At 40.3% G+C, this 25148-nt stretch overlaps 1 protein-coding gene across 4 annotated transcripts in view; it reads left to right on the forward strand.

Moving 5' to 3' along the window:
* UNC79 (unc-79 homolog, NALCN channel complex subunit) overlaps positions 1-25148 on the forward strand; it is a 237283-nt gene that overhangs the window by 100986 nt on the left and 111149 nt on the right. For all 4 annotated transcript variants that reach the window (XM_032345110.1, XM_032345113.1, XM_032345112.1 and 1 more), the window contains 8 exons: positions 1798-2027; positions 4295-4466; positions 5802-6032; positions 15695-15885; positions 16461-16584; positions 18553-18693; positions 21038-21259; positions 23290-23517. In XM_032345110.1, coding sequence (XP_032201001.1) covers positions 1798-2027; positions 4295-4466; positions 5802-6032; positions 15695-15885; positions 16461-16584; positions 18553-18693; positions 21038-21259; positions 23290-23517 — 1539 coding nt within the window. The remainder of the gene's footprint in view (positions 1-1797; positions 2028-4294; positions 4467-5801; positions 6033-15694; positions 15886-16460; positions 16585-18552; positions 18694-21037; positions 21260-23289; positions 23518-25148) is intronic.

Genomic DNA, 25148 nt, shown 5'->3' on the forward strand with positions numbered 1-25148 from the left:
CTCATCCACAGCTGGACTTGATTTAGATGACAAGACCTTGAACCTCCAGCCAAGAATTTGCATGTGGGAAGAATGTAAATAATTTGCAACCAGAAAATATGAGAGTGAACTGCAGGCCTTAAACTTCAGGACTTTATTATAGTGAATAACTTCCCACTAAACCCATATCCTCATCCTATTGTTTATAGAATAGTGGGAATCCTAGAGGAATAAGGACAAAGTATAACCTAGAGGAAGAAATTAAACACTAAGAATATACTCTGCTGTATACCACACAGCTAGTATGCTCATAGTATGCTATATACTATGCTATTATGCTCATATGCTATATACCACACAGCTGGGTGTGGTATTGGATTGGTGGGGAGCAGAAGCCCCAAACCAATAAAGTTTCATGTGCGTCCAGAATAAAAGTTAGTGTATGAAAAAGAAAGAAAGGACACAGCAGGGAAAATACACCACATGGTGAAGTCCGGACTGACCTGGATGCTCACAAGACTGGGGCCTCAGTTGCAGAAGAAACATACTGTACTTTAACAAATTATTTTTAAAGGTCTTATTAATAAGAAAAAAAAGATTACAGAAATTTTAAACTTGCTTTTATGATTCATTGGCCTGTGTCCTATTCAGAAGGTGCAATTTCTCAGCACTACGACCCAGGGGGGGCTCATGCTAAAATCAAAGTGGAAGAAACCTTCCTTTGAAACGGTCATTCCGATAGCCAGTTCAGTAGGTTGTCAGTGGTTGATGAAGGTTTTGTGCCTCCTTCCTTCTGTCTCCTCAAAAGATCTGTCATGGGAGGGGGGGCTCTCAAATCTTCACCAAGCTCTGTGTTCATAATGGCCTAGGGTGTGACATCTCGTAGAGCTGTTCACCTCTTTATAAGCTCCACTGAAAGACTGAAAAGCTCTCGGGATACAAGACATTGAGTATGTGGTGTGGCATCCCTGACAAGCTCAGGACACACATTTCTGTGGAGGTCAGGAATTTTCCCTGACAGCTCCTCAGATGGCTTCATGATGGTGCCTCTCTGCTCTGCCTTTAGTCAGGGCGGCTCTGAGTAGCCCTTCTGAACTCCGGATTCTCTCTGCACCCCTACTTTTCTCACTGGCATCCTTTCCTTTGCGGATTCCTTGCCTGTAGCTGATGTCAGCTGCTGATTCTGTGAATGGTTCTTGCTGTGTTTTGCTATGTTCCCGTGGTGTCAGTCGAGGTGTTTGTCATATTCTTTAGGTCTTGAGGGAAAGCGCGCTGGTGGGAGTGGGTGGCCTGCTTGGGGCCATCAGCTCATGCAACCCAGGCTCCCTACCTGTCACACAGCAAGGACTGAGGAACTGTGGTGGGAATCTGCTCTCCCAGGGGTGGATAAAATAATGTTGAAGGTTTAATCTGGGGGTTAAAACTATTCATTTCCTGTTCTGATGTGCTATGATGCACTCTCTCTGGGTCACAGTTTCAGGGGCTTTTCCTCCCTCTTTCTGCTGAAAACTCTTGAAACACTAACTTGAAATAATCCAGAAAGAACCCCACCCCCACCCCATGACTGAGGTAACTTTACAGAGGGCTTCCCAACACAGTTCCACTCACATTTAGGATGTTCCTGCCACTCAGCTAGTAGAGCCCATTCTTACCTTTATTTTTAACTCTGCCTGGGATCTAACTTGGTTAAAGACAACCTGTCTTGTAGAAAGTTTAGAAATGTGCAGCCACTTCCGGTGGCCTCTTAGCTTTCCATTTGCCACCTTTACCTCATTGATCAGTGTTGGCTGATTTATTTATTTATTTATTTGCCTCTAGAACTGCAGTTCTCACGTAAGAAGAGCGGTGGTCACCTGCTTTTCAGCGGGGTGCTGTGGCCGTCACGGAAACAGGCCTGTTCGGTACTGCAAAAGATGCCACTCGAATCATCACAGCAATGAAGTGGGGGCTGCCTCGGAGACGCACCTGTATCAGACCTCCCCTCCGCCCATCAACACTCGGGAATGCGGCGCCGAGGAGCTGGTCTGCGCGGTGGAGGCGGTGATCAGGTAACTGGCAGCGGGTTTCAGGGCCCGCCCCAAACACCACCTTGGCTTTGAGCCACTCTGCGCGCCCCGAGATGTGTAAAGTTAATTCAACTTCAGGAGCCCCCAGCCCAGCCTCTCACCTGCCATCAAGCAGTGCGATGTTTTCATTAATTCATCCCGTATTTATTTTATCGATTGTACCAGGCATGTGTTAGGCGCTTGAAAGACAGGTGAGAATACGATGGTGTCTGCGCCTTCAGGTTACTCTTGGAGGGACTATAACAACCGAAGCACGCAGTTGCCAACCACCGTGGGAAGTCCTGTGGGAGCACAGAGCTGAGGGTCTCGGGGGAAATGAAGAGCAGGCACCCATCAGAGCGAGGGGTGGGAAGAGGGGTAACCCCCACCGACTGCGCACAGTGAAGTGCGGGAGAACTCGAGGTAATTTGGTACTGGGGTAAACCAGCAGGCTCTGCCGTGAGTGCCCAGTCTGGTTCTGCAGGCTGCTGGCTTTCCGTTCTGTCACGTGACAGTAAAAGGAGCTTTGGAAATGATAATTTCCAGACTCGTTCTCTTTCTGTATAACACTCATCGAGGCAAGATTTTTAAAAATTAAAGAAATGGGGCGCCTGGGTTCCTCATTGGGTTAAAGCCACTGCCTTGGGCTCGGGTCATGATCCCATGGTCCTGGGATCCAGTTCCCCATGGGCTCTCTGCTCAGCAGGGAGCCTGCTTCCCCCTCTCTCTCTGCCTGTTGCTCTGCCTGCTTGTGATCTGTCTGTCAAATAAATAAATAAAATCTTAAAAAAAATAAAAATTAAAGAAATAATATTAGAATGTCAGTTGTAGGAGTAGGGACTCTTTTCTGTGTCTCTTACTCCAGTGGCGTCAGGTGTAGAAATGTAATAAATGTTTGCCACATGGAACATTATGGAAAGTTTAGAAAGCGAAAAAAAAAATCCTTACCCATACTGCTATCATCATGGTCAGTTTTGCACATGTTCTTCTGGTTGTATTCAAATACACTTCTTATTTATGTAACCGTAATCACAGTGTAATTCTTTTTGGTATAACATTATACCATGAGCTCTTTTGCATGTCATTATACAGTTTCCATGTTTACCGTTTTTAATGGAAACATAATTTTCATCTAGATTATTTCCCCCCACCTTTAGATTTCTAGCTTGCTTCCATTCTTTATTATTATAAATTGCTCTTGATAAATATTTTTGTGAACAGTGCTGTTTCTGTATTTTTAATTTTCTTAGGGTAGATGACAGATAGGGTTGGCTGGGTCAAAGGGTATGAATAATTTTATGGCTATTGATACATTACCAAACTGATTTTCAGAGTGTGTATATGAATTTATAACGCCAACAGCACTGTATGAAATGGCTAGTTTTTGCTACATCCTTGCCAACACTGGGTTTTTAAAATTTTTCTTTTTTAAAAAAGATTTTATTTATTTATTTGGGAGCATGTATACAAGCAGGGGAGGGGCAGAGGGACAAGCAGACTCCTTGTTGAGTGGGGAACCTAACACAGAGCTCTATTCCAGGACCCCTGAGATCATCACCTAAGTGGAAGGCAGATGCTTCACCTGCTGAGCCACCCAGGTGTCCCCACTGGGTTTTATTTTTTAAAGATTTTATTTATTTATTTGACAGAGAGACAGATCACAAGTAGGCAGAGAGAGGGGGGGAAACAGGCTCCCCGCTGAGCAGAGAGCCCGATGCGGGACTCCATCCCAGGACCCTGGGATCATGACCTGAGCCGAAGGCAGAGGCTTTAACCCACTGAGCCACCCAGGCGACCCTGGATTTCATTTTTTAAAATTATGACTTGTTTAGCAGATTAAAAAAGGAATCTTTGTTGCTCATTTTCAAATCTTTGAATATTAGGTACTGAATATTTTTCGATTTGGATATAGATTCCTCCGTCCCTCCTTGTAACATGCGTCTCTGTCCACCCAACTTCAGATGAGACAGAGGGGGGTACTGACGTCTAGTGGGGTGGGCGGTGGACTGGAAGCCAGAGCGCATCAGTCCTGCTTGATTCTGACTGATCGGAGGAAGCACCCTCTTTGAGCCTCAGTCTGTTCAGTTTTGAAATGGGAATGGAGTACAAGGAAGGAAAGGAAGTTAGGCCCGTTGGAGTAACTCCTGCCAGTTGAAAGGAGAGCGCTGAGGAATGCTGGAGTGAGTACTCATGAAGCGGTAACTCTGAATGTGTCATCGCCTCGAATGTGCGTTTCGGTGGCCTGACCTGACATTGCTCATCTCTGGCAGCTTGTTGAAAGAAGCCGAGTTTCATGCAGAGCAGCGGGAATATGAACTGAACCGCCGGCGGCAGCTGGGCCTTTCCTCTTCCCATCATTCCCTGGATAACACTGACTTTGACAACAAGGACGATGATAAACACGACCAGCGGCTACTCAGTCAATTTGGAATATGGTTTTTAGTAAGAAAATAATTCCCCGCTTTCTTATTTCTCACGACAGCATTGCACCGATGAGCAATATTTCCTTCTTTTTAAAGAAGCAGATAGTAAATAGTGAAAAATTAATCGTAGCAGTGGTACTCTATATTCCAGGATAGTGACTCTCAACCCTGGGTTGCCTAGTAGATTTCCCTAGGAAGGCTTTTAAAGAATACCCAGATCCCACCCCAGAATCTTGGGAACTTTTTAAAAAGCTCCCCAGTTGATTCTAATGAACAGCCAGTATCAAGCCTATTGGCCAGACCCTGGACTGTTTGAAATGCACCTTTGACGGATAACGAATGGAAAAATTGCTAGGGTATGTTGTGAAACCTTGGAGTCAATATAATTTACAGATCATTCACATCCCATTTATATACATGACATTTTTCCTGAAAGTTCAGTCTCTGTGGTACTTTTTGTATAATTATGGCAAGTCTCCATATAGCCAGAAAAATTAGAGCCATATTAACGCAAGGAAGTTGACTGTTTTTAACTGATTCACTGGCAACATTCATTCAGTAAAGATCAAACATTCTGTTTCCAAATTCTGCACAAGCTGAACTTGCCATTTATGTAGAGAAGCAGGCTTTTGTTTTTGCACATTGGAGACAGATTAAGTCTCCATAGGAATACATCTCTTTTATGCTTTCACATGGTTATCTGAAAAAGTCATGTTTTGTTTTGTCTTACCAAATTGGTATTTAATTGTTAATTTCATATGTTTTGCTTCTAGAACTTATTATCTAATGATACAATGATTGCTATTGTGAACTCTTGGAAGGCAAGGGTAGCATTTTTTTTATTCTGTATATTCCTGACCCCTACTAGAGTGCTTAATAAAGGATTATTACAGAATGAATAATGAATAAATGATGAGCTGTTTTCCTATTTATAATGTGGTGAATGAGGGGGCTCTAAGCTTTCAGAATTATTACAGATAGAAAGTCCTTAGCGGAATATGATACTTTTAGAATCGACATGTAGGTGGATTATTTTTTCACTGAAGGTATTTATGAAATTTCACTTTGCAGACTTAACTTTTTAAAAAGCATTTATCTAGGGTAGATTACAAAATAGATTTCTTATAGGGAAAAAGGCTTATCGAAAGGTGCAGTCTCCAGGGGAAATCACTGTTGCAATCCATCTTTTCGGCAAGGAACACAGTTTCTAGGTTAACCGATTCTCCATCATTTATAAAACTGCTTATTTCGAATGGATTACTGGATTTTTTTTTTTTTGGCTTTTAAAAGAATGTGTAATAATTATGTAGAGATGGATAGAGGCTGAAGCAGAGTCTAATCTGCCCATTTGCAGGTGAGCCTCTGTACACCCAGTGAGAACACACCTACGGAAAGCTTGGCCAGGCTGGTGGCCATGGTGTTTCAGTGGTTTCACTCCACAGCCTATATGATGGATGATGAAGTTGGGAGTTTGGTGGAAAAACTGAAGCCTCAGTTTGTCACCAAGTGGTTGAAGACAGTATGTGATGTTCGCTTTGATGTCATGGTCATGTGCCTTCTTCCCAAACCAATGGAGTTCGCCAGGGTAAGTGGAGGCCCACAACTCGGACCTTGTTGGAGAGGCATTGGGAGAATCTCTGCCCTTAATCATTAGCGTGTTATCAGTGTCTGTAGAAGAGGGAGCGTCTCTTCTTATTTTAGTTAATACAGCTGAACGAGGTTGGTTGAGCGACTACATTTTAGGTGATGGGCTGCTCTGATGTTGGTTTGGGATGGGGAAGAATGGCAAGATGAATGTGTGAAGTATCTTTAAGAATTTAAGGGAGGATTCTTTCTGACATTGCTGAACATGTTTTTTAATTAAGTAATGGGGAAAAAAAAAGTTTCTCCCAGAGATTGCTAGAGCTCGGCCTTTTCTGGTCTACTGTCTGTGGAAAGGCTAACATTTGGCTAGGAGCAATTTCTGTGGTTTCACATATATTTCTAGAGATGAATGGTAGAAATCCCCGCCCTCCCATTTGGAATGCCAAAAAAGGCTTACTACGAAGTGCCAAAATGTTCCTTTTCCTCTGACTTTGAGGACGAGTGTCTCTGAGCTCATCCCTTTGCTTCTGCCTCCATGGATTATAGGCTCCAGATTTTTGGCTAGTAAGACCCCATATTTTTTGAAACCAATATAATTTGTGTCCAGCCTAGCAAGGTGGATGTCCACAACCAGTTTTTGGCAGGAATATATGAAATTTTTTCAAGGTATTTTCTGAATTTTATTTGTGATTTTTTGGGTTGCTTTCAGTGAGATATTGAAGAATTTTTCAGTCTGAATAAGACCTTTCAGGATAAAATAGAGCACAGACCCTCTAAAGGAGTGGCTTTTTAGATTTCTGGGACACGGAGCAGTTCTGTTTATCAAGATATGCTTCTTTCTTCTTTGCTGCCACCTACTGACTCACATATAAAATTGAATTTTTGCATACTGGAAATTCCCTGTTTCATGGCATTCTTCAACTGCGTTGATATGTTTTCTGTTGTTTCTTTTGGAATAGTAAAGGATTGGTCTGCTCTGAACTTGAAAGATAAGAAGAATTGGGAGGAAAATTTTTCCCCTTCCAACGTGGGTCCAGTGGCTGAGGGCCTGCGTATTAATCAGCAACAGACCAAGTCAGGAGAGAAAAGACAAAGTTTATTTACACTTAGGCTCGGTACTCAGTCCATCACTGAATACTTGGTGATGGGTAGTCCCTCAGGAGCCAGAGATAAAAGGTGTGTGTGTTGGGTGGGGTGGTGTAAGGGCCGGAATGAGAAGATAAAAAAGGTTCTCTTGGGCTTTTTGATGTGAGTGGCACTGGGCAGTCTGTCTCCACAGGAGTGGAATTCACAGGCAACTCCCTTTAATGGAAGTGATATTTTCTAGAAGCTCTGCTTCAGTCAGACAAGGGAAGTTGGGGTAAGGTTTCTCTCTGCATCTTCTTTCGCTCCAGTGTTCTCATTAAAATAATCTTTATACCAAATCTGGGGGTCTGAGTGTTCCACCATTTCTCCCATCTGAAACTTCTCCTGAAATTTCAAAAAAGAAGCACGATTGATTGTTGTGGATTCGGGTTAGGAACTTGGAAGGGAGAGATCTGTAAAGGAAGCGAGGGCGTAGATTAGGACAAGGAAGAAACGGGAAAACAAAACTGAGGTTAATGGTGAGAGTAGACTATAAACATAGTTTCTGAGGCCACAGGACAGCTAGTCAAGATCTGTAGATGTTGGGCTCTCCACACCTTTAGATGATGGAGGACATCAATGCCCCTGGAGCAGAGCACAGCTGATGCGGGCATTCGGTGAGCTTCCTCACTGGCCGAGGCTGTTGCCCCAGTAAGCCCTTTGAAGTTCTTAGCAAGTCATTTTGCTCTAGCTGGTGGGGGTTTGGAACAAGACAGCCTAAATCTCAGTAAGGATTTGGGGGGTCAGGTTTTAGTTTTCAGTGATACAAAGTCAGCAGGGTGGGAGAAAAATTGGAAACATTAGTTACTAAAAAAATGTGCAAGACAAATACCATATGATTTCACTCATATGTGGAATTTAAGAAACAAAACATGAACATAGGGAAAAGGAAGGAAAAATAAAAGAAGATGCCATATGAAACTCTTAATCATAGGAAACAAACTGAAGGTTGCTGGAGGGGAAGGGGCTTGGGAGATGGGGTACCTCGGTGACAGGCATTAAGGAGGGCACGGGATGGAATGAGCACAAGGTGCTCTGTGCAACTGACGAATCATTAAATTCTACCACTGAAACTAATAATACAGTATATGGTAATTAAATTGAATTTAAATAAAAATTTAAAAAGTGTGCAAGATAGCAGGATTCAGTTTATGAAGAGGTGAAAAATAGCTCAAAGACAGTGAACAGGACTAGAATCTGATAACTCACAAGGGTGGGTTATAGTTTTCCAATGAAACATAAAATTTCTCTTTTCAATCACCCTCATTTTGATCAAAGATAACCAAAGTAAGATTACTTTTTCACAGAGTAAGTCTAGTCTTATTAAATTTGGCCTAATTATTTCTGTAAATGCAGCGAGAATGGTAATTGACCAAATAGAACTTTACGATGTTCACTTTGCTGGAGTTTTTATGGAGAATCTCAGATGGGGCTTTTATAAACCTCTAGAGGTCAGGATGCCAAGTTGTCATCATACTTCATTTGTAGTGCCTATAGATTTGGGTAAATTTCTCTCTTTTTGAGGTCACCAAAATATTCTAAGCTTCCTGGGCAGGCCAGGAAGTGACATGTCTTATTTGGTTAGAGGCTGGGATTCCCATAAGCCAGGTACCAGGCTGGTTCTTCCAAGAGGGCTTTGTAAGCATTTGCTCCTTCCTTAAAACGGCCTAGCCATATCTGATTCTATGCACATACTTGTAAAATATGACACCCCAGTCAAAGTCTTGGTGATATAACTAGCTTTTCCAATTATGCTCTTATACAGGAGAACAGATTCTTCTTAAACTTCTGCATGAAAATAAGAATACTCACCAAGAGTTTCTGAACCTTGGAGGGATCAGACGGGGGGGACAAAAAAAGACAAATGTTTCATTGTTGTTTACAAAGATGTAATCTACTAGGTTGTTGTAAATTATAGATAACTTAAGAAAAACCTTCTCTCCAGAAAATAGAACAGTAAAGAGACAGCAGTGCTCCAAACCAAAAAAATAAATAAATAAATAAATAAATAAATAAAAATAAAAAGGATCATCATTCTTCATAAGTTCATTCAGCCCCATGTAGTTAATTTTTGTTTGGCTTGATCTGGGGCTAGCAGTTGTATGAACCCATGAGCTTCTCTACCAGAATTCTGGAATCCTGACTCAGGCCAGTGGCATGCAAAACCATCATATTGCCTCTCATCATCCTTTACATGGGTCTCAGAGACGGTCCTTTTTACTGAAGTTAAAGCATTCTGTCTAGTGGCTGATTGCAAAAGCTTTCAGGAAATCATCAATATAAAATAGTAACAATCTGTAAATGATCAGAGACTTAAAATGGCTGTAATCAAAGATCTGATGAGAGTAACTGGAATTACGATCTCATTCTGCTGTCGTTGTCAGCTATCAGGCAAAGCAGCATGAGGATATGTCATGAGCAGTAAGGGCACTGACAAATTTCTAGAAGTTTCACAGAGCTCATGAAGTGTTTGTATTAAAAACATTTACCTTTACAAATATAAGCTAGGGAAGGTTAAACATCTCTTTGTATTTGAAGATGCTTTTTGTGCAATTCAACATATCAAGTAAATCTGGTTAGTTTAATGTTTTTTGATTTTTGGGTTTTTTTACTAGAAAAGTAAAAGTCCTTTGAGATTTTTCTAGGGGCCCTGTCAGAAATTTGAAAGTCAGTTTGAGATCAGGACTTAATTTACGATTTGATTTGGGGAAGGTAAAATACAAAAGTTGTAAAAAATATTAAATGGTTTAAACACTTGCTTGACCAGGATCATGGGGTCACTGTAAAATAATATTTAGTTATCCGTGTAACCAAAATGACAAAATTTCCAAAGCAAATATAGTTTGTAACATGATTATAAAAAAAGTCAGCTTTTTTTCCCCCAAAGATTTTATTTATTTATTTATTTCACAGACAGAGATCACAAGTAGGCAGAGAGGCAGGCAGAGAGAGGAGGAAGCAGGCTCCCGGCTGAGCAGAGAGCCCAATACAGGGCTTGATCCCAGAACCCTGGGATCATGACCTGAGCTAAAGGCAGAGGCTTTAACCCACTGAGCCACCCAGGTGCCCCAGCTTTTTTTTTTTTTTTTTTTTAAATTGAGAAGACTTGGTTCTCTTAAGTGATTGAGGACATTATAAAGACAACATAAGTCACAGGGAATTCTGGTAAGACAGAGTCTTTGTTCCTAGACACATTACTGAAAAGATAAAGAAAAACCTTTTGCAATTTCTTATTAAGACCAGACCAATAATCTAAGAAACTTTGTCGTTTTTAGAGAAAGAAAGCCAAAGTCAAGTTGTATACTGTTACACTATTAAAATTAAAGCCTATTTAAAAAACCTTATAATTAATCCATTCCATCTTGGCCAGTTTGACCACACAAGCTGCTAAGATTCTCTCTTCTCTGTCCCTGCTCTCCACACCATCCCTTACAACTTTTTATTTCCATTCAGGATTTTGTCCTTCACTTTCCTCTTTTTTATTTTTATTTTTTAAAGGTTTTATTTATTTATTTGACAGACAGAGAGAGATCACAAGTAGGCAGAGAGGCAGGCAGAGAGAGAGGGGGAAGCAAGCTCCCTGCTGAGCAGAGAGCCCGATGTGGGACTCTGCTGAAGGCAGAGGCTCAACCCACTGAGCCACCCAGGCGCCCACTTTCTTCTTTTTTAACCTGGAGATCCTCACACAGCCTCTAAACAATGACGTTAGGACAGAATGTAATTTGTACATTCCTTGAATATTTTGCAAACAGAGTTTTTTCCTTCACCCATTATTTCAAATGGTTTTGCTTACATATATTGATTATGCTTTTCAACACTTACTAACCTCTATTTTTCAGAGAAAACCGGGAGGTAGACAGTTTGTGAATTGCCTGTCACCGCATTTTGTAGCATATTGGCAAATTTTATGAATATACTGCCTTATAACTTCTGAGCTATATGCTTCATAGTATAATTTCTCAGTATGGCAAAAAGAACATTTATTAACAGATCAAAGTATCTTCAGTCTCTCTGTCAAAATAAGGATCCCAAGGCAGATGAGCTTATATTCAATAATTAATGCGTCAGTGTTTTGTCTTATTTAGAAATGATCTAGATATTCAACTAAATCTCTAAATATCTAAATGAATATCTAAATCATTTCACACAATTTAATTTAACTCTAATTTCAAGCTGCCAAAAAGATTTTGGATGCTACTTCTTCTTCTTCATTTTTTTTTGAAGTTTTATTTATTCATTTTATTTTATTTTTTATTTTTTAAAAATTCATTTTAGAGTGAGACAGAGAGCATGAGTGGGGGAAGGGACAGACAGAGAGGGAGAGAATCCCCAGGCAGAACACCATTTCCCCCACCAGCTGAGTGTGGAGCCCGACACAGGGCTGGATCCCAGGACCCTGAGATCATGACCTGAGCCAAAACCAAGAGTTGACCACTTAACCAAGTGAAATTACTTGGTTTGCCCCTGGAAATTACTTCTAAGCAGACATATCATAAAGCACAACTATTGTTGAAATAAAGCTTGTCAGAATAATAATTTAACTTGGGGCACCTGGGTGGTTCAGTTGGTTAAGCAACTGCCTTTGGCTTAGGTCACCGTATCAGGCTCTTTATTCAGCAGGGAGCCTGCTTCTCCCTCTCCCTTTGCCTGCTACTCTGCCTGCTTGTGCTCTCTCTCTCTGTGTCAAATAAATAAATAAAATTTAAGAAAAAGAATAATCATTTAACTTAATTAAAATGAAATCTATTAGTTTCATAATCTTAAACATCTAGTAAATATAGTATTAGCTTATTTGACTAGTAACCCCATGTATAATAGAATTGATAATCATACCATATTCAGTGCTGATAACTCAGAAGACACAACTGTTTTTACTAGACCAACAATGTAAACTTAGTCTTATTTATCAAAGATTGACCCAAATTGCATGAACTTGATAAACATTTGGGTTACTTTCTATATTTCTGAGAGTTTGGGGAATATTTAACTTACATAAGCCCCCCCCCCCCCCCGCTTTTTTTTAAAGATCTTATTTATTTAGCAGAGAGAGACATAGCGAGAGAGGGAATATAAGCAGGGGGAGTGGGAGATGGAGAAGCAGGCTCCCCCTAAGCAGGGAGCCCAAATTAGAGCTTGATCCCAGGATCCCAAGGCAGATGCTCAACCAACTGAGCCACCCAGGCACCCCAACTCTTATGTTTTTAAAGCTCATTTGGAATAAAGATCTTTTAATGATTTTATAGACTGATTTGTCAGTGCTATTCAGAGGTAAGAAAATATCACATATATACATAATATACCTATGCAAACATACAGGCAGACATGAATACAAGTGGTCCCCAACTCATGATTTTTTTGACTTCATGATGGTACGAAAACAATACACATTCAATAGAAACCTTACTTCAGAATTTGAATTTTGATCTTTTCCTGGGCTAGGGATATGCAGTACTATCCTCTCTCTTTTGATGCTGGGTAAGGACAGTGAGCCTGACCTCCCAGCCCACCACGTGATCGTGGGATAAACAACCACTACACTGACAGCCGTTCCGCACCCAGGCAACCATTCTGTTTTTCACTTGCGGTCCTCACGGTTCAGTACATTACATGAGATATTTAGCACTTCATTAAAAAATAGACACTGTGTTAGATGATTTTTCCCAACTGTAGGCCCATGTGAGTATCCTGAGCACATAAGGTGTGCTAGGCTAAACTGTGCTATTTGGTGGGTTAGGTGTATTAAGTGTGTTTTCAGCTTACATGATTTTTCAACTTACAATGGGCTTATTGGGCCATAGTGCAATTATGAGTTGAGGGAGATCTGTTGAGCTGAATAGGAAACTGTCATAGAAATACAAAACTCACTAGTTTATATAAGAGTTGGTGCTTATATGCACTTTTCATCCTCACTGTTATTCAAATTGTATCTCTAACAGATGGAACAAGTGGCTGACCTGTTCAGTGTAAAGGCTAAAGATTTTTATGAATATGTGTGGAGGAGACCTTCACAATCTTTTTATTGGCCCTGATATGGAATCTCATGAAGGCTGGGGTTCAACCTCAGGCAGTTACTTATTTCAGTCAGGGTCAACCTCAGGCAGTTACTTATTTCAGTCTGCAAAGAAGTTAACTTTTTTTTTTTTTTAAGATTTTATTTATTTATTTGAGAGAGAGGGAGAGAGAGCACAGAGGGAGAAGGAGAAACAGATTTCTCACTGAGCAGGGAGCCTGCTAAGGGGCTCAATCCCAGGACCCTGAAATTATGACCTGAGCCAAAGGCAGATGCTTAACCAACTGAGCCACCCAAGTGCCCCAAGAAGTTAACTTCGTGAAGGCTGGGTTATGCTAAGGACAACAACAATGGAGGTTTGCTAAGGGGGTTGTTAATTGGAGCTTCTTGGGTGGAGGAGTAAATGTCTCCTGTTTTAGGACAGTAAGCAATAGTACAAGTGAAAGCCAGGCACCCCTGGGGCTGAGAGCCAGAGTTGTTTTCTTGGATGTTGGCATCTCAGAGAGATAGTTCTGGGTGGTAGGAGACTTACATCTCAAAGGGGAGGAAAAAGATGCAAGCTTTTAGTCCCTCGTCCGAGAGGGCTCAGGGATGTCTTTGTCTATTAGGTTTTGATTGGAGCAAATAATACATTCTCCTGTGGCATGGAGCTTTTACGAGCAGGCAGTTCAAGGCAGGAGAGGCGTGGGAGGTGGACAACATTATTTGTGCTGAGCCTGAAGTCTTGAGAGTGTCTGGGTGGAGGTCTGAGTGGAGAGGAGGGCTCCGAGGAGTGGGCTTGAGGAGGCAAAGGCCTGAGACGGTCACTCCTGGAGTGTTTCTTCAGTGCAGGGACCCTCTTTTCCAATGTCCTGACTGTTTATAGTATCTGCAGGAATCTTGAGATGAAGAGGGGAGGATTTGGGATTGATAATAAGCATGGATGGACTTTGGGATACTTCTGGATCCATGATGACTCTGCAGAGAGCCAGTTAGTAAGGCGAGGACAGTTATTTTTAATTCTTCAAAGAATGAGATAGCAGTCTTGCTAATAACATTAGTGAAGGAGTTGGCCTGCCCAATCAACTGCGTTCATTTGAATTCTTTGTAACAATGAGAGAAGATTTCCAGCTAAGGGGAAAAAACAGAAGACTCCTATATTCTAAGACATGTATATTCAAAGCTGTGTGCTTTGCAATATTTTAATAAATTGTTTGGCAAAGGCTTTAGGATGTTCCCCTTCCCTCTGAGTACACTTTAGCCCAATAAAATTTTGGAGGGAAGGCCTCTATAATAGCTCCTATCAAGCTCTGAATATGGGCTTCCAACTGGGTCATTTGCAAGAGGAGGAGGCGGAGGGGAGTTCATGGTGGGGGCAAATTTTAATATTTGTTCTAAATCTGATTTCTGTTCTAGAATTTTGCTAGGGAAGTCTTTTAGGGCTGGCTTTAATCTTTTGTGTGTCTCTTATCAATTTGATCCTCCCGTTTTGGTAATAGGACATTTGTTTAGGGTGAGAACGTTCTAGAAATCTTTTTAAATATACTAGCTTTGCCAAGTCAAAGGATCCATTGTCTGGCTGTTGACAACTTAGGAACACCATGGAGATACTAGTTCCAAAATGTGACTCAAAACCAATAGGGCTTTACGTGGCTCGCCCGTACATTACACGGCCAAAGGAGTCTCAGCAAGGATACACCCCACGCTGCCAAGGTTGTCAATGTCAGCTCTTCTGAGTCTCTGGAATTTACAACAACAGTGACAACCCCGGAAATGTAGTCGCTTCCTGAAAATACCCAGTCAGTCATCTGGGATTTTGGACACTATGATACCAAGTAGATATCTGAGCCTCTATTACTTTGATACATTTAATAATAATATAAGATCTTCACCTAAATTGGAATTACAAACAGAACCCAGATTTGTGACTTGAGTTTTTTCTGCACTGGAAAATTAATATGCTACCTTACTTAGTAAAAAAGTGTGTCTTTTTTATTCATGAATTCAACCTGCCTTAGAGCATTTTTAGGAAAAAAATTGTGGCATGATATGCAGCAGAGGCAAAAAGAGTGCTCTTTGCCACTTTGTTTTCCATAATGGAAAATATTCAATGCAAAGTGTCCAGTAGTAGAAATCTATATTCTTCTGAAGCACAGGTGTGACTACACATGTTTGTAATGGGTTTGTCCAACTTTAGAAATAATAATGCTCCAATAGTATAGTATTGTATAGTATGCTCACCCTGTTATGAATAAATCTTGGGAGTTTTAATTCATGTGTGATCTGGAAATACTGCAGTAGAACAGTTCAAATTCAGTCTGGAATTGATATTTGGACCTATTTATAACAATGGTTTCTTTTTTTGTAACTAATGGATCCTAGTGGTTTACTGATTCTTACAGATCTCACACTGAAATACTTGGCCCAGGATTCAGATGTAGTGGATTGTGGTCTTTCTCCATACCCATTTCCTTTAGGAAGTCCTTAGAGTATAATCCTAACCAGGTGTGTTTTGCTCTTTTCCCCTGTGGCTGTGGAAATGCCATCAGGTCGGTGGATACTGGGATAAATCCTGCAGCACAGTGACTCAGTTGAAGGAAGGGCTCAACCGAATCCTCTGCCTGATCCCCTACAATGTGATCAGTCAGTCTGTGTGGGAGTGTATTATGCCGGAGTGGCTAGAAGCCATCAGAACAGAAGTCCCAGATAACCAGTTAAAAGAATTCAGGGAAGTATTAAGGTGGGTAAGTAGTTTAATGAAGTCACCATAATTATAATGATGTCTAACATTTATTGAGCATGTAATGTGTGCCAGGCATGGTATTAAGCATCTCATGTAATCTTGTTTATTTTTTAATAGACTTTTAGAGAAATTTGAAGATGCAAAACAAAGCAGTTGCTATCAGTTGGGCTGAGATGACTTGGAATTGTTCAGAAAAGATTTTGTTCTGTGGGATAATAGATACACCATATTGTTTGCTTATTTTTAAATATAGTTATGATTTGGATAAAGTGGGGAAAATGCAAAGGGAAAATGTTCTTAGATGCTGGGGAGCAACTCTAATTCCTTAGAAATGCAGTTCCTTCTGTTGAGCCTAGGATGAGTACAAACACTAATGTTAACAACCATATGAATTCTTCATACCTGTTCTAATGACATAAACTATTATAGTAAAATGAAACATGATATTACCATTCAGAACACAGACCAATCAGAAGTGTTTGGGTCCCCCAGGTAAGGTATAGTTAAAAATGCAATGGGAGACCCTCATCCATGCCCATTGGTCATTTACTTCTGTTGGCTCTGCTTTCCAGCAAAATGTTTGACATTGAGCTCTGTCCTCTACCTTTTTCATTGGAAGAAATGTTTGGCTTTATTAGTTGCCGGTTCACAGGATACCCTTCCTCTGTTCAGGAACAAGCTTTATTGTGGCTTCATGTAAGTAGATGATACTTTTCATCATTTGGGGCAATAGTTCTTAGCCTGGAAATTTGAGATCCCTGGGTAGAGGAGTGGGAAATTATTGCAAAGAGTCCATAAATTCACATGTTTGCTGAGGACTGTCTATAGACTAATAACTCACAGCACAGATGAATACCTAGATTTCAAATATATGTGGCCGTAGTTATGGTTAACAAAATACTGATTTATGCAATACCGTTACTGAATTCATAATAGCTTTGGTCCTTATGTGTTTTTCCATCAATAGATTTAAAGGTACCATAGCTATCTTGTGGGCGTCCTAATAAATAATTTCATATTAAATATGTCCTTTACTTGGAAAGGTTGACAGCTACCGACTTAGGGAGGCATTCCTGCTGCTTCCCCAAGCTTGGAATACTTTTCTCTCTGGTCTGCATTTGTAATCCAGCTTATCCTTAAAGCCCAACTCAAAAATGGTCTCATCGATGAAGTCTGCTGCTGTTTCACACCCCCATTTTCCCTTCAGAATTCATTATTCCTTCCCCCCCAGTATTCACATAGGCTCTTTGTGCAAATGTTATTCTGCCTAATATTCAGTTTGTTTTTGTCTCTTCCCCTGATTGCAGATGCTTGGAGGATAGGAACCAGGCAGGCCTTTTCATGTTTGAATTCATGCCTCCCTTCACCCTCTCCTCTCAGCATCTGGCACATGCCTCGTATTTATTTAGTGCTTGTTCCTAAACATTTATTAAATAGAGTCGAGTGCACAACAAGAAGTGGGGGCAGTTTCCAAATAGGAGGTTAGAGTCAGTGTTTAGATTAGCCATGGGTGCTGTTACATTGCTGAATCACAGACGGGTGTGATACCAAGAGCTTTTCAGGTCATGCGGATACCTTTCTGGGTTCTACATTGAGGAATGATATCTTTCATAACTGATAAAGAGCAAAGGAACCCCCCCCTTTTTTTAAAGTCACCTTTTGGACACTTTTCATGCCCTGGTAGATCTCAATAAGATAATTTCTCATTTTAGGAAAGCCAGTCCTTCCACAGATGGCTGGGTGTTGTCACTCAGTCATCCGTCCGCACTTTAGGCTGAGTTTTGTAGGGGTGAGTGCACAGGGCCGTCACCCTCTAGCCTCACCACGATGAGAGCAAGCACAGCTGTGTTTTAAAGGGCTTTCCCAGAGTGCTGGTTTGAAGACAGGGTGCTGCGGCTGAAGGTTTTAAACCACTGGTCTAACCTTTTGGGGAATAGTGTGAACAGAATAGTGATTGGCGTTGGCTCATTTGTTAATTAACTGTGGAAACATTTATAGACTTCCTCTGTGCCAGGCACTGTAATTGGCACTGTGATGAAAGTGGGATAAGAAATGGTCCTTTCTTCATACTTCCTTTCTTCAGGGAGCTCACACTGGGAGAGATGGTATCAAACAACCAAATATGATGAAAAACAACAATTGCTCTAATAAATGTGTATACAGAGTTCTATCCAAGGAAGCAGAGAAGAAGGGTGGATTAGTTCTGCCTGAAGGAAGGAGGCATCAACTTCCAAAAACTCATTACAGAAAGAGAGTTGCTAGATTTTGGCAAGATACATGAGCTGATGAGATGGGGCAGTCAGGTCCAAGGGGCGTATGGACTGGAGGAGGACTGCATGCAAGTTCCACTACTCCAGAAGGAAGGTGGTGAACTAAGCCACTATTCTATGGGAAGGAGGAGACAGTGCCAAGAGATACTTTGAAGTTTTAATAGAAATAACACGGCGATTATGGGATGTGGAGAGTGGGGAAGCTGGCAGGTTCAATAATAACTTTGATTTTTTAGTATGAAAAATTGAGGGTTGCTGTGCTGGTGGAATGTGCATAAGGCTGAATATCCTCATGTTCAATCGTTCGCTTTGGGAAAAAATGGTAAATGCAGTTTTACTTTGAGTTTTAAAGTTTATATTTTTTTGGGGGGGGATATATGCCTTTTTTCCACAGGTCTTATCAGAGTTAGACATCATGGTTCCACTTCAACTATTGATAAGTATGTTTTCTGATGGAGTTAATTCTGTTAAAGAACTGGCAAATCAAAGAAAATCAAGAGTCAGTGAACTAGCAGGGAACCTTGCAGCTCGAAGGGTAATTATTGCCACAATTGTTCTTGTCTTATTTGTTAAGATTTTGTCAATTCTACTGGCTCCAAAAGTAGCATCATAATAAACTTCTCTGAAAATGCTCTTTCATCCCATCTCACTCTGTTAATCTTTTAAATACATTAAATCATAGAAATCATTGTTTAAGATATGTTTCATATAATCATGGTCAATAAATTATCGAGTTTTTCTCCTGCCCATACTTGTTAGCTATCTCTTACCCTTGATAAAAGCAAAAAGAGTTAGCTTGGAGGTATTATTCCTTTTTTTTTTTTTTTTCTTTTGGTCTCCTGGTGAACAAGAATTTTTTACCAGCTGTTTGGCAGATGAGTGCTTCACTTTGGGGATGAGAAGTTGGGATGTTTTGTTCTATCATGTTTTGAGAAGATGTGATTGTCTGATGGGGACTGTGAGTGATGCTGTCACTGTGGACCCATTGAGCCCATTTTTTTTTGGACCCTTTAGTACCTTTGTGAATGAGAAAAGTCAACATAGTCTGGGCTAAAGTGTAGGAAAACACTGTTGGGACTGTTTGTTATGTTGGAGCAGCACCTCAGAGAGCTTCTGTTGGATGTGTTGATATTCCCAAATAAGCATCAGTTCTTGCCAGGTTCACTGTCATGGGATGGTAAGCAGGGACTATGCTCAACTTGCCCTTATCAGCCTCCCCATACCATTTTCCCACTATCATTCCTACCTGATATTTAGGGATTAGGAAATAAGTCAAAGTCATGGGATCATAGTTTGCATCCAGTGCTTTCTTTTTATTTTAATCATTACTTTTTTTTCTCATCTGCCTCATAGGAACCAGCTGGCAAACATTTATATTTTGTTTCTTTTTTCCGTAATCTTTAGTTGACTAGTTGGTGCCTTCTACTGGGCAATGTGTTCACAAGAACGGTGTGAGGCATTTGGAGAAGAACTCATTATCCTCATTTTATCAATACTTAACCTGAGGTTGAGTGGGCTGAAGTGATTTGCCCTAGATAACACTGTCAATATCCAGGTATTCTGGTTCTTGATGGGGTACTCTTTTTTTATTTTATTTTTTTTTTACTCAAATATGGTACTCAGGGAACTTGCTAGTTGTTAAAGAGATTTTTTTTTTTAAGATTTTATTTATTTACTTGAGAGAGAGAGAGTACATGAGAGGGGAGAAGGTCAGAGGGAGAAGCAGACTCCCCACTGAGCAGGGAGCCTGATGCGGGACTCGATCCTGGGACTCCAGGATCATGACCTGAGCTGAAGGCAGTCACCCAACCAACTGGGCCAACCAGGCTCCCCTAAAGAGATTTTTAAGAGGGAAAATTTCAGAGGGATATATAGTACAGATATGTCAGTAATTATCCTGCTACAGAACTTATCCCAGATGGTTCAAATGAAAGACTTTCATGTAGATTCTGCCTATAGAGTTATGGGGAAGATTAAGGGAGCAGTAAGGGTTGGTGAGGCACCTAGATGCCAGTAACAGCTCAGTGGGAAGCTGTTATAGCCCCAGGATGGAAGGGACCAGAAAAAGAGTTCCTAGAGCCCATTAAGACCTGAAATGTTAAGGAAAGACAGGCTGGAAGAATGATGGAGAGACTGCCAAGGCTGTAGCATCAAAATAGGAAGGGGGTGGACATATACTTCCACCCCTCTCCCCTTCAGCTGCAGGGCTTCTACTGGTGCCCCCAATGATTGAACCTAACTAGAAACCAGCTAGCAAGAAAGCCAGGAGATACTCTGACCTTGGCATCCTTGGGCATAGAGCAGGGCAGAGGAAGGCAGTGAGGGGCTTGAATTAGGCAAATGGACAATAACCAGTACAACAGGTTTGACATCTACTGTTTACCCATGGTAGTTTAATAATTCTATTATCCAGATGCCATTCTTCTTTAACCAATCACATTAAACAGATTTTGTGCTTATGATTCTAAAACTGATCTTGTAATACTTTTGTAAGGTCTTGTTTTCAGGTTATGGTTTTAGGTAGTTTAATTTAGTTTAATTGGAAATGTGGATGGGATGAACAATATAATGGTAAAGACAGCTACCTTTATTCTTCAAGGTGCTGATATTTCATTCACCTGACCATTGCTCACAAAGTTTGGATGATTTTGTTTCCTTTTTTTTTTTTTTTTAATAGACATGAGCCCTCATGTCAGTGATTTTATTTCTTATTTTTAAATTTTGAGAGGATCTATACTATTTGGAAGTGCTAATGTTATTGACTAAGGAAGGAAATCAGTGTGACAGCTGAAAATACCTTCCACAAGACCCCAGATATTTTATCTAGCCCTTTTGGCTTCTGTGAGTTCCTTTACATGTGTTGATGTTCTTTCTTCTAGGTGAGTGTTGCCTCTGATCCGGGCCGGCGAGTTCAGCACAATATGCTGAGTCCATTTCATAGCCCTTTCCAGAGTCCATTTCGGAGTCCTATGCGTAGTCCATTTCGTAGCCCTTTCAAGAATTTTGGACACCCAGGAGGAAGGACTATTGACTTTGAATGTGAAGATGATGAAATGAATCTAAATTGTTTCATCCTCATGTTTGATCTTCTCCTGAAGCAGGTAGCTGAAGCATGAGCTTCCTTTAGTTCTGCGGTGAAGAATAAGGGAACGCATTGTACAGTGATTCTTGCTATGTATTGGACTCTTACTTTTGAAATGATGCAACATCACTCAAGACATTCTGAAAACTCCTTTCGGGATTCCCAAGGGAGTCTGAAAAACACTGTATGAATATCTGCAATGGTGTTGACATATGAGAATGGATGTGAATTTTAGAAACACTCTAGTATCATTAGAATTGATTCTATTGAACAAATCTGGTGAACCGAGTGATGCTATTGTTGGGAAAGGAAAGGTGCAGCTCTGTAGTGATGGGCTGATTTAAATATATTGCATAAATTGATTTTTGAAGGTAATTTCAGAAGAAACATATAAAAGTCTTTGATCAGGAGGACATTTCTTCTTAATTTTTTGTTCTGAAATAATTTCAGGCTGATGAAAGTGTTAGAAACGTACAGGGAATTCCCGAATACGCCTGCCCCAGATTGTCCAGATATTAACATTTATTATATTTCTCTCTCTCTCTCTATCTGTATATGTATGTATGAGTTGTAGAAATTTTAAAATAAACACTTGAAGGTAAGTTGCAGATGTGATGCCCCCTTGTCCTCAAACACTTCAGTATGTATTTCCTGAAGAATAAGGACATTTTCATATATAACCAAGTACAAAATCAGGAAATCAGAGTCTAGAAATTAATATTGTTGTAATGCTATTATCTGTTATCTGACCCACAGAAATTCATCATTTTTTTAAATTGACATAATAATTAAATCTTTATAGTAAAAGAAAAAGATGTTTTTGATCTAGGAAACAATCCAGCATCACTCATTGCACGTATTGGTCCTGTCTCCTTAGTCTTCTTTCATCCGGACAGTTCTTAAGTCTTTGTTCATCCTTCATGTTCTTGACATTTTTGAAGACCGCAGTCCAGTTATTTTTTAGAATGTCCCTCAATTTGAGTTTGTCTGATGTCACGAATCTATTTGGGTTAAACCTTTTTTGGCAGTAACGCCACTGGTGTGATGTTATATCCTTTCCAGTGCATCATATCCGGAGGCACATGGCATGATAATGTTGCCTTACTAGTGGTGATAACTTGGTTAAGGTGATTTCTCTACTCCAAAATCACTACTTTTCCCTTTGTAATTAGTAAGTAACTGGCAGGCTGAGATTTCCTTTTCTCATCAGACTTTTGCCTACTAGTTTTAGCATCCAGGGATGATTCATGCCTGGATCAATCATAGTGGTCCTGGTTAACAAAATGATAATTTTTAAATTTCATTATCTTTTATTAGCTGGCATTCTACCGAAGAAATAGTTTCCCTTCTCTCCCATTTCTGTATTTATTTGTTCATCTTCTTATACCTGCATGTACTCATGAATTCTTATTTTATTCAATAAGTTAAAATCTACTATTATGATTACTTGTATTTTGATGCTCATATTGTCCCATATTTGACTAGTGGGAGTTCCTTCCTTTTTTCTTTTGACATATTCCTCATCATTCTTTGAACACTTAATTTCTAGCATGATAAGATGTTCCAGGCTCATTTTATATTTTCCTAGTCCCAACCTTGAAATCAGCCATTTCTCCAAGGACCCCTGGTTCCTCTTAGTGGATAATGGATAATGGTTTTTAGAAACCAAGATCTGGACACTAGGTGAGGAGCAGCATTTTTTAAATGTATAAAATCTCACAAAATGATAAGTTTAAAAAAAAATCTCTCTTTTAAATGTCCTGTATGATTTTAAAATTAATTCCCACTGTTTGTCTTATGTTTATATTCTTTTTTAAAAAAATCTGTGGAAAATAATATATACTCATGGTCTAAAATCCTTATTACCCTTAAATAACTTAATATAATTGTCAGATAGTAAAAATTATCCCCAGTTAATATACTAATGGAATATTGGACAAAGAACCAAATTCCTTCTTTTCTCTTTTCTCTTTCCTTTCCCTTTCTTTCTTTCTTTCTTTTCTTTTCTTTTTTTTTTTTTTTTTTTGCCTTCATTTTGATGTTTTTCAGATGGAGTTACAAGATGATGGGATCACAATGGGTTTAGAGCACAGCTTATCAAAGGACATCATTTCCATTATAAACAATGTCTTCCAAGCCCCCTGGGGGGGCTCCCACACCTGCCAGAAAGATGAAAAAGCAATTGAGTGTAACTTATGCCAGTCTAGTATTCTCTGCTATCAGCTTGCTTGTGAACTCCTGGAGAGACTAGCTCCTAAAGAAGAAAGCCGGCTTGTGGTAAGAAGTCAGAGAAATGAGAGGACTCATATCTGACCGTGGTAATGATGGTAGTAGCTGGTATAATGGGGTCTTCCTCCAGTGTCCTTGCAGGCTCCATGCTGGGCTCTATGTGAGACTGTTAAAAAGAAAGCTTTCCTATTCCTTCTACCAACTAATTCTCCCGGGAAGGGATATGAGCTGGAGCTACATTATCCAGAATTCTGGAGTCTTGAGTTACGGTTGTTGTGCATCCATTCATATAATTTTTGTAAATAAGAAGCATTATTGGTATTCTTAAAATAACTTTTATTACAAAGTTCAGATAGCAGTAAATACTACAAAATATACGTGTCAAATATCAAGTAAGTAGATAGGAAACAGATCAGGAGTTCCTGGGTAACCCCAGTTTATAAAACCCATTGACTTCACCAACTACCAGTAAAGGCTTCATTTTATTTTCTGTTTTCCAAGAAAATGGTTTCAGTAGAGAACAACTAATATATACCACACATTAGCTACTCCATATGTTCGTTATTTCCTGCTTAGCCAGTTTTCATTTAAGGCACATACACATATCACCAAAATACCCTCACGCCATCAAAAGGAGGTGAACCTGAATTATTTGGGCCAGCGTTTGTTATCTTCTCTGTTTCTTCCTTTCACCTAATTTTTATCTAAGTAGAAAGTGACTTTTTTTTTTTCTTCAAGATTTTATTTATTTGAGAGAGAGAGAGAGCATGACCAGGGGCAGAAGGGCAGAGGGAGAGAGAGACGCAGACGCCTGCTGAGTGCAGAGCTTGATGCCGGGCTCGATCCCAGGACTTGGAGATCATGACCTGAGCCAAAGTTAGCTGCTTAACTGACTGAACCACGCTTTTCTACCCCTAAGTAGAAAGTGACTTCTTAAAAATGTTTTTTTTGAGGTATAACATACATGCAGTAGAGTGTTTCTTCATTTTTAAATACCTTTCTGCCTACTAAACTTGTTTGTCCTCTATGTTGCAAAATAACCTCCCTGGACTATGGTCTTTCAGCGTTGTCATTGGGTAACCTCAGTACAAAACAGTCCTGGTCCTAGCGACCTAAAGTAAAATCAAGACACTTACGCATCTAATCAGGGAGATGTTTAAATAAATGAAAAACCATTAGCGTGATAAGGGTGACAGGAGAGGTCTGAACGAGGGAACTATGGGGGCAGAGGAAGGACAGCAGATCCAGCTTGGAGGTGTGATGGGGAGGAAAGAGAGCTCCTGGGCTCATATAATGAAATGAAGGCAGTGGGGTAGAAGGACTTTTGAGACCCAGAAAACTCTTTGTGTAAGTGATCCAGAGGAAAGCAGGGAATGAGACACTCAGGAAACCTCAAGCCGTTGAGTGTTGTCGCGCAGTGAGTGAGTGAGAGGGAGTGACAACTGGGTCCAGTAAGACGGACTTGGTCTTCTTTCCCCTTCATTAAGGGCTCTGTCTGCCAGACTCAGAAGTTTGGGTTTTGTCTTGGTGAATGGGGGAATCCGGAAGGATTTAATCAGGGTGCGGATACAATGTGATGAATTAGAGAAAAGAGAGTTTGGGGAAACCCGGGGACAGGTGTCTAGTCAAGGAGCCTAGTGTGGTCACTCAGGATGGAGATGCGAAGTCTGAATGAAAGC

The sequence above is a fragment of the Mustela erminea genome, chromosome 5, assembly GCF_009829155.1.
Source record: "Mustela erminea isolate mMusErm1 chromosome 5, mMusErm1.Pri, whole genome shotgun sequence".
Lineage (NCBI taxonomy): Eukaryota > Metazoa > Chordata > Mammalia > Carnivora > Mustelidae > Mustela > Mustela erminea.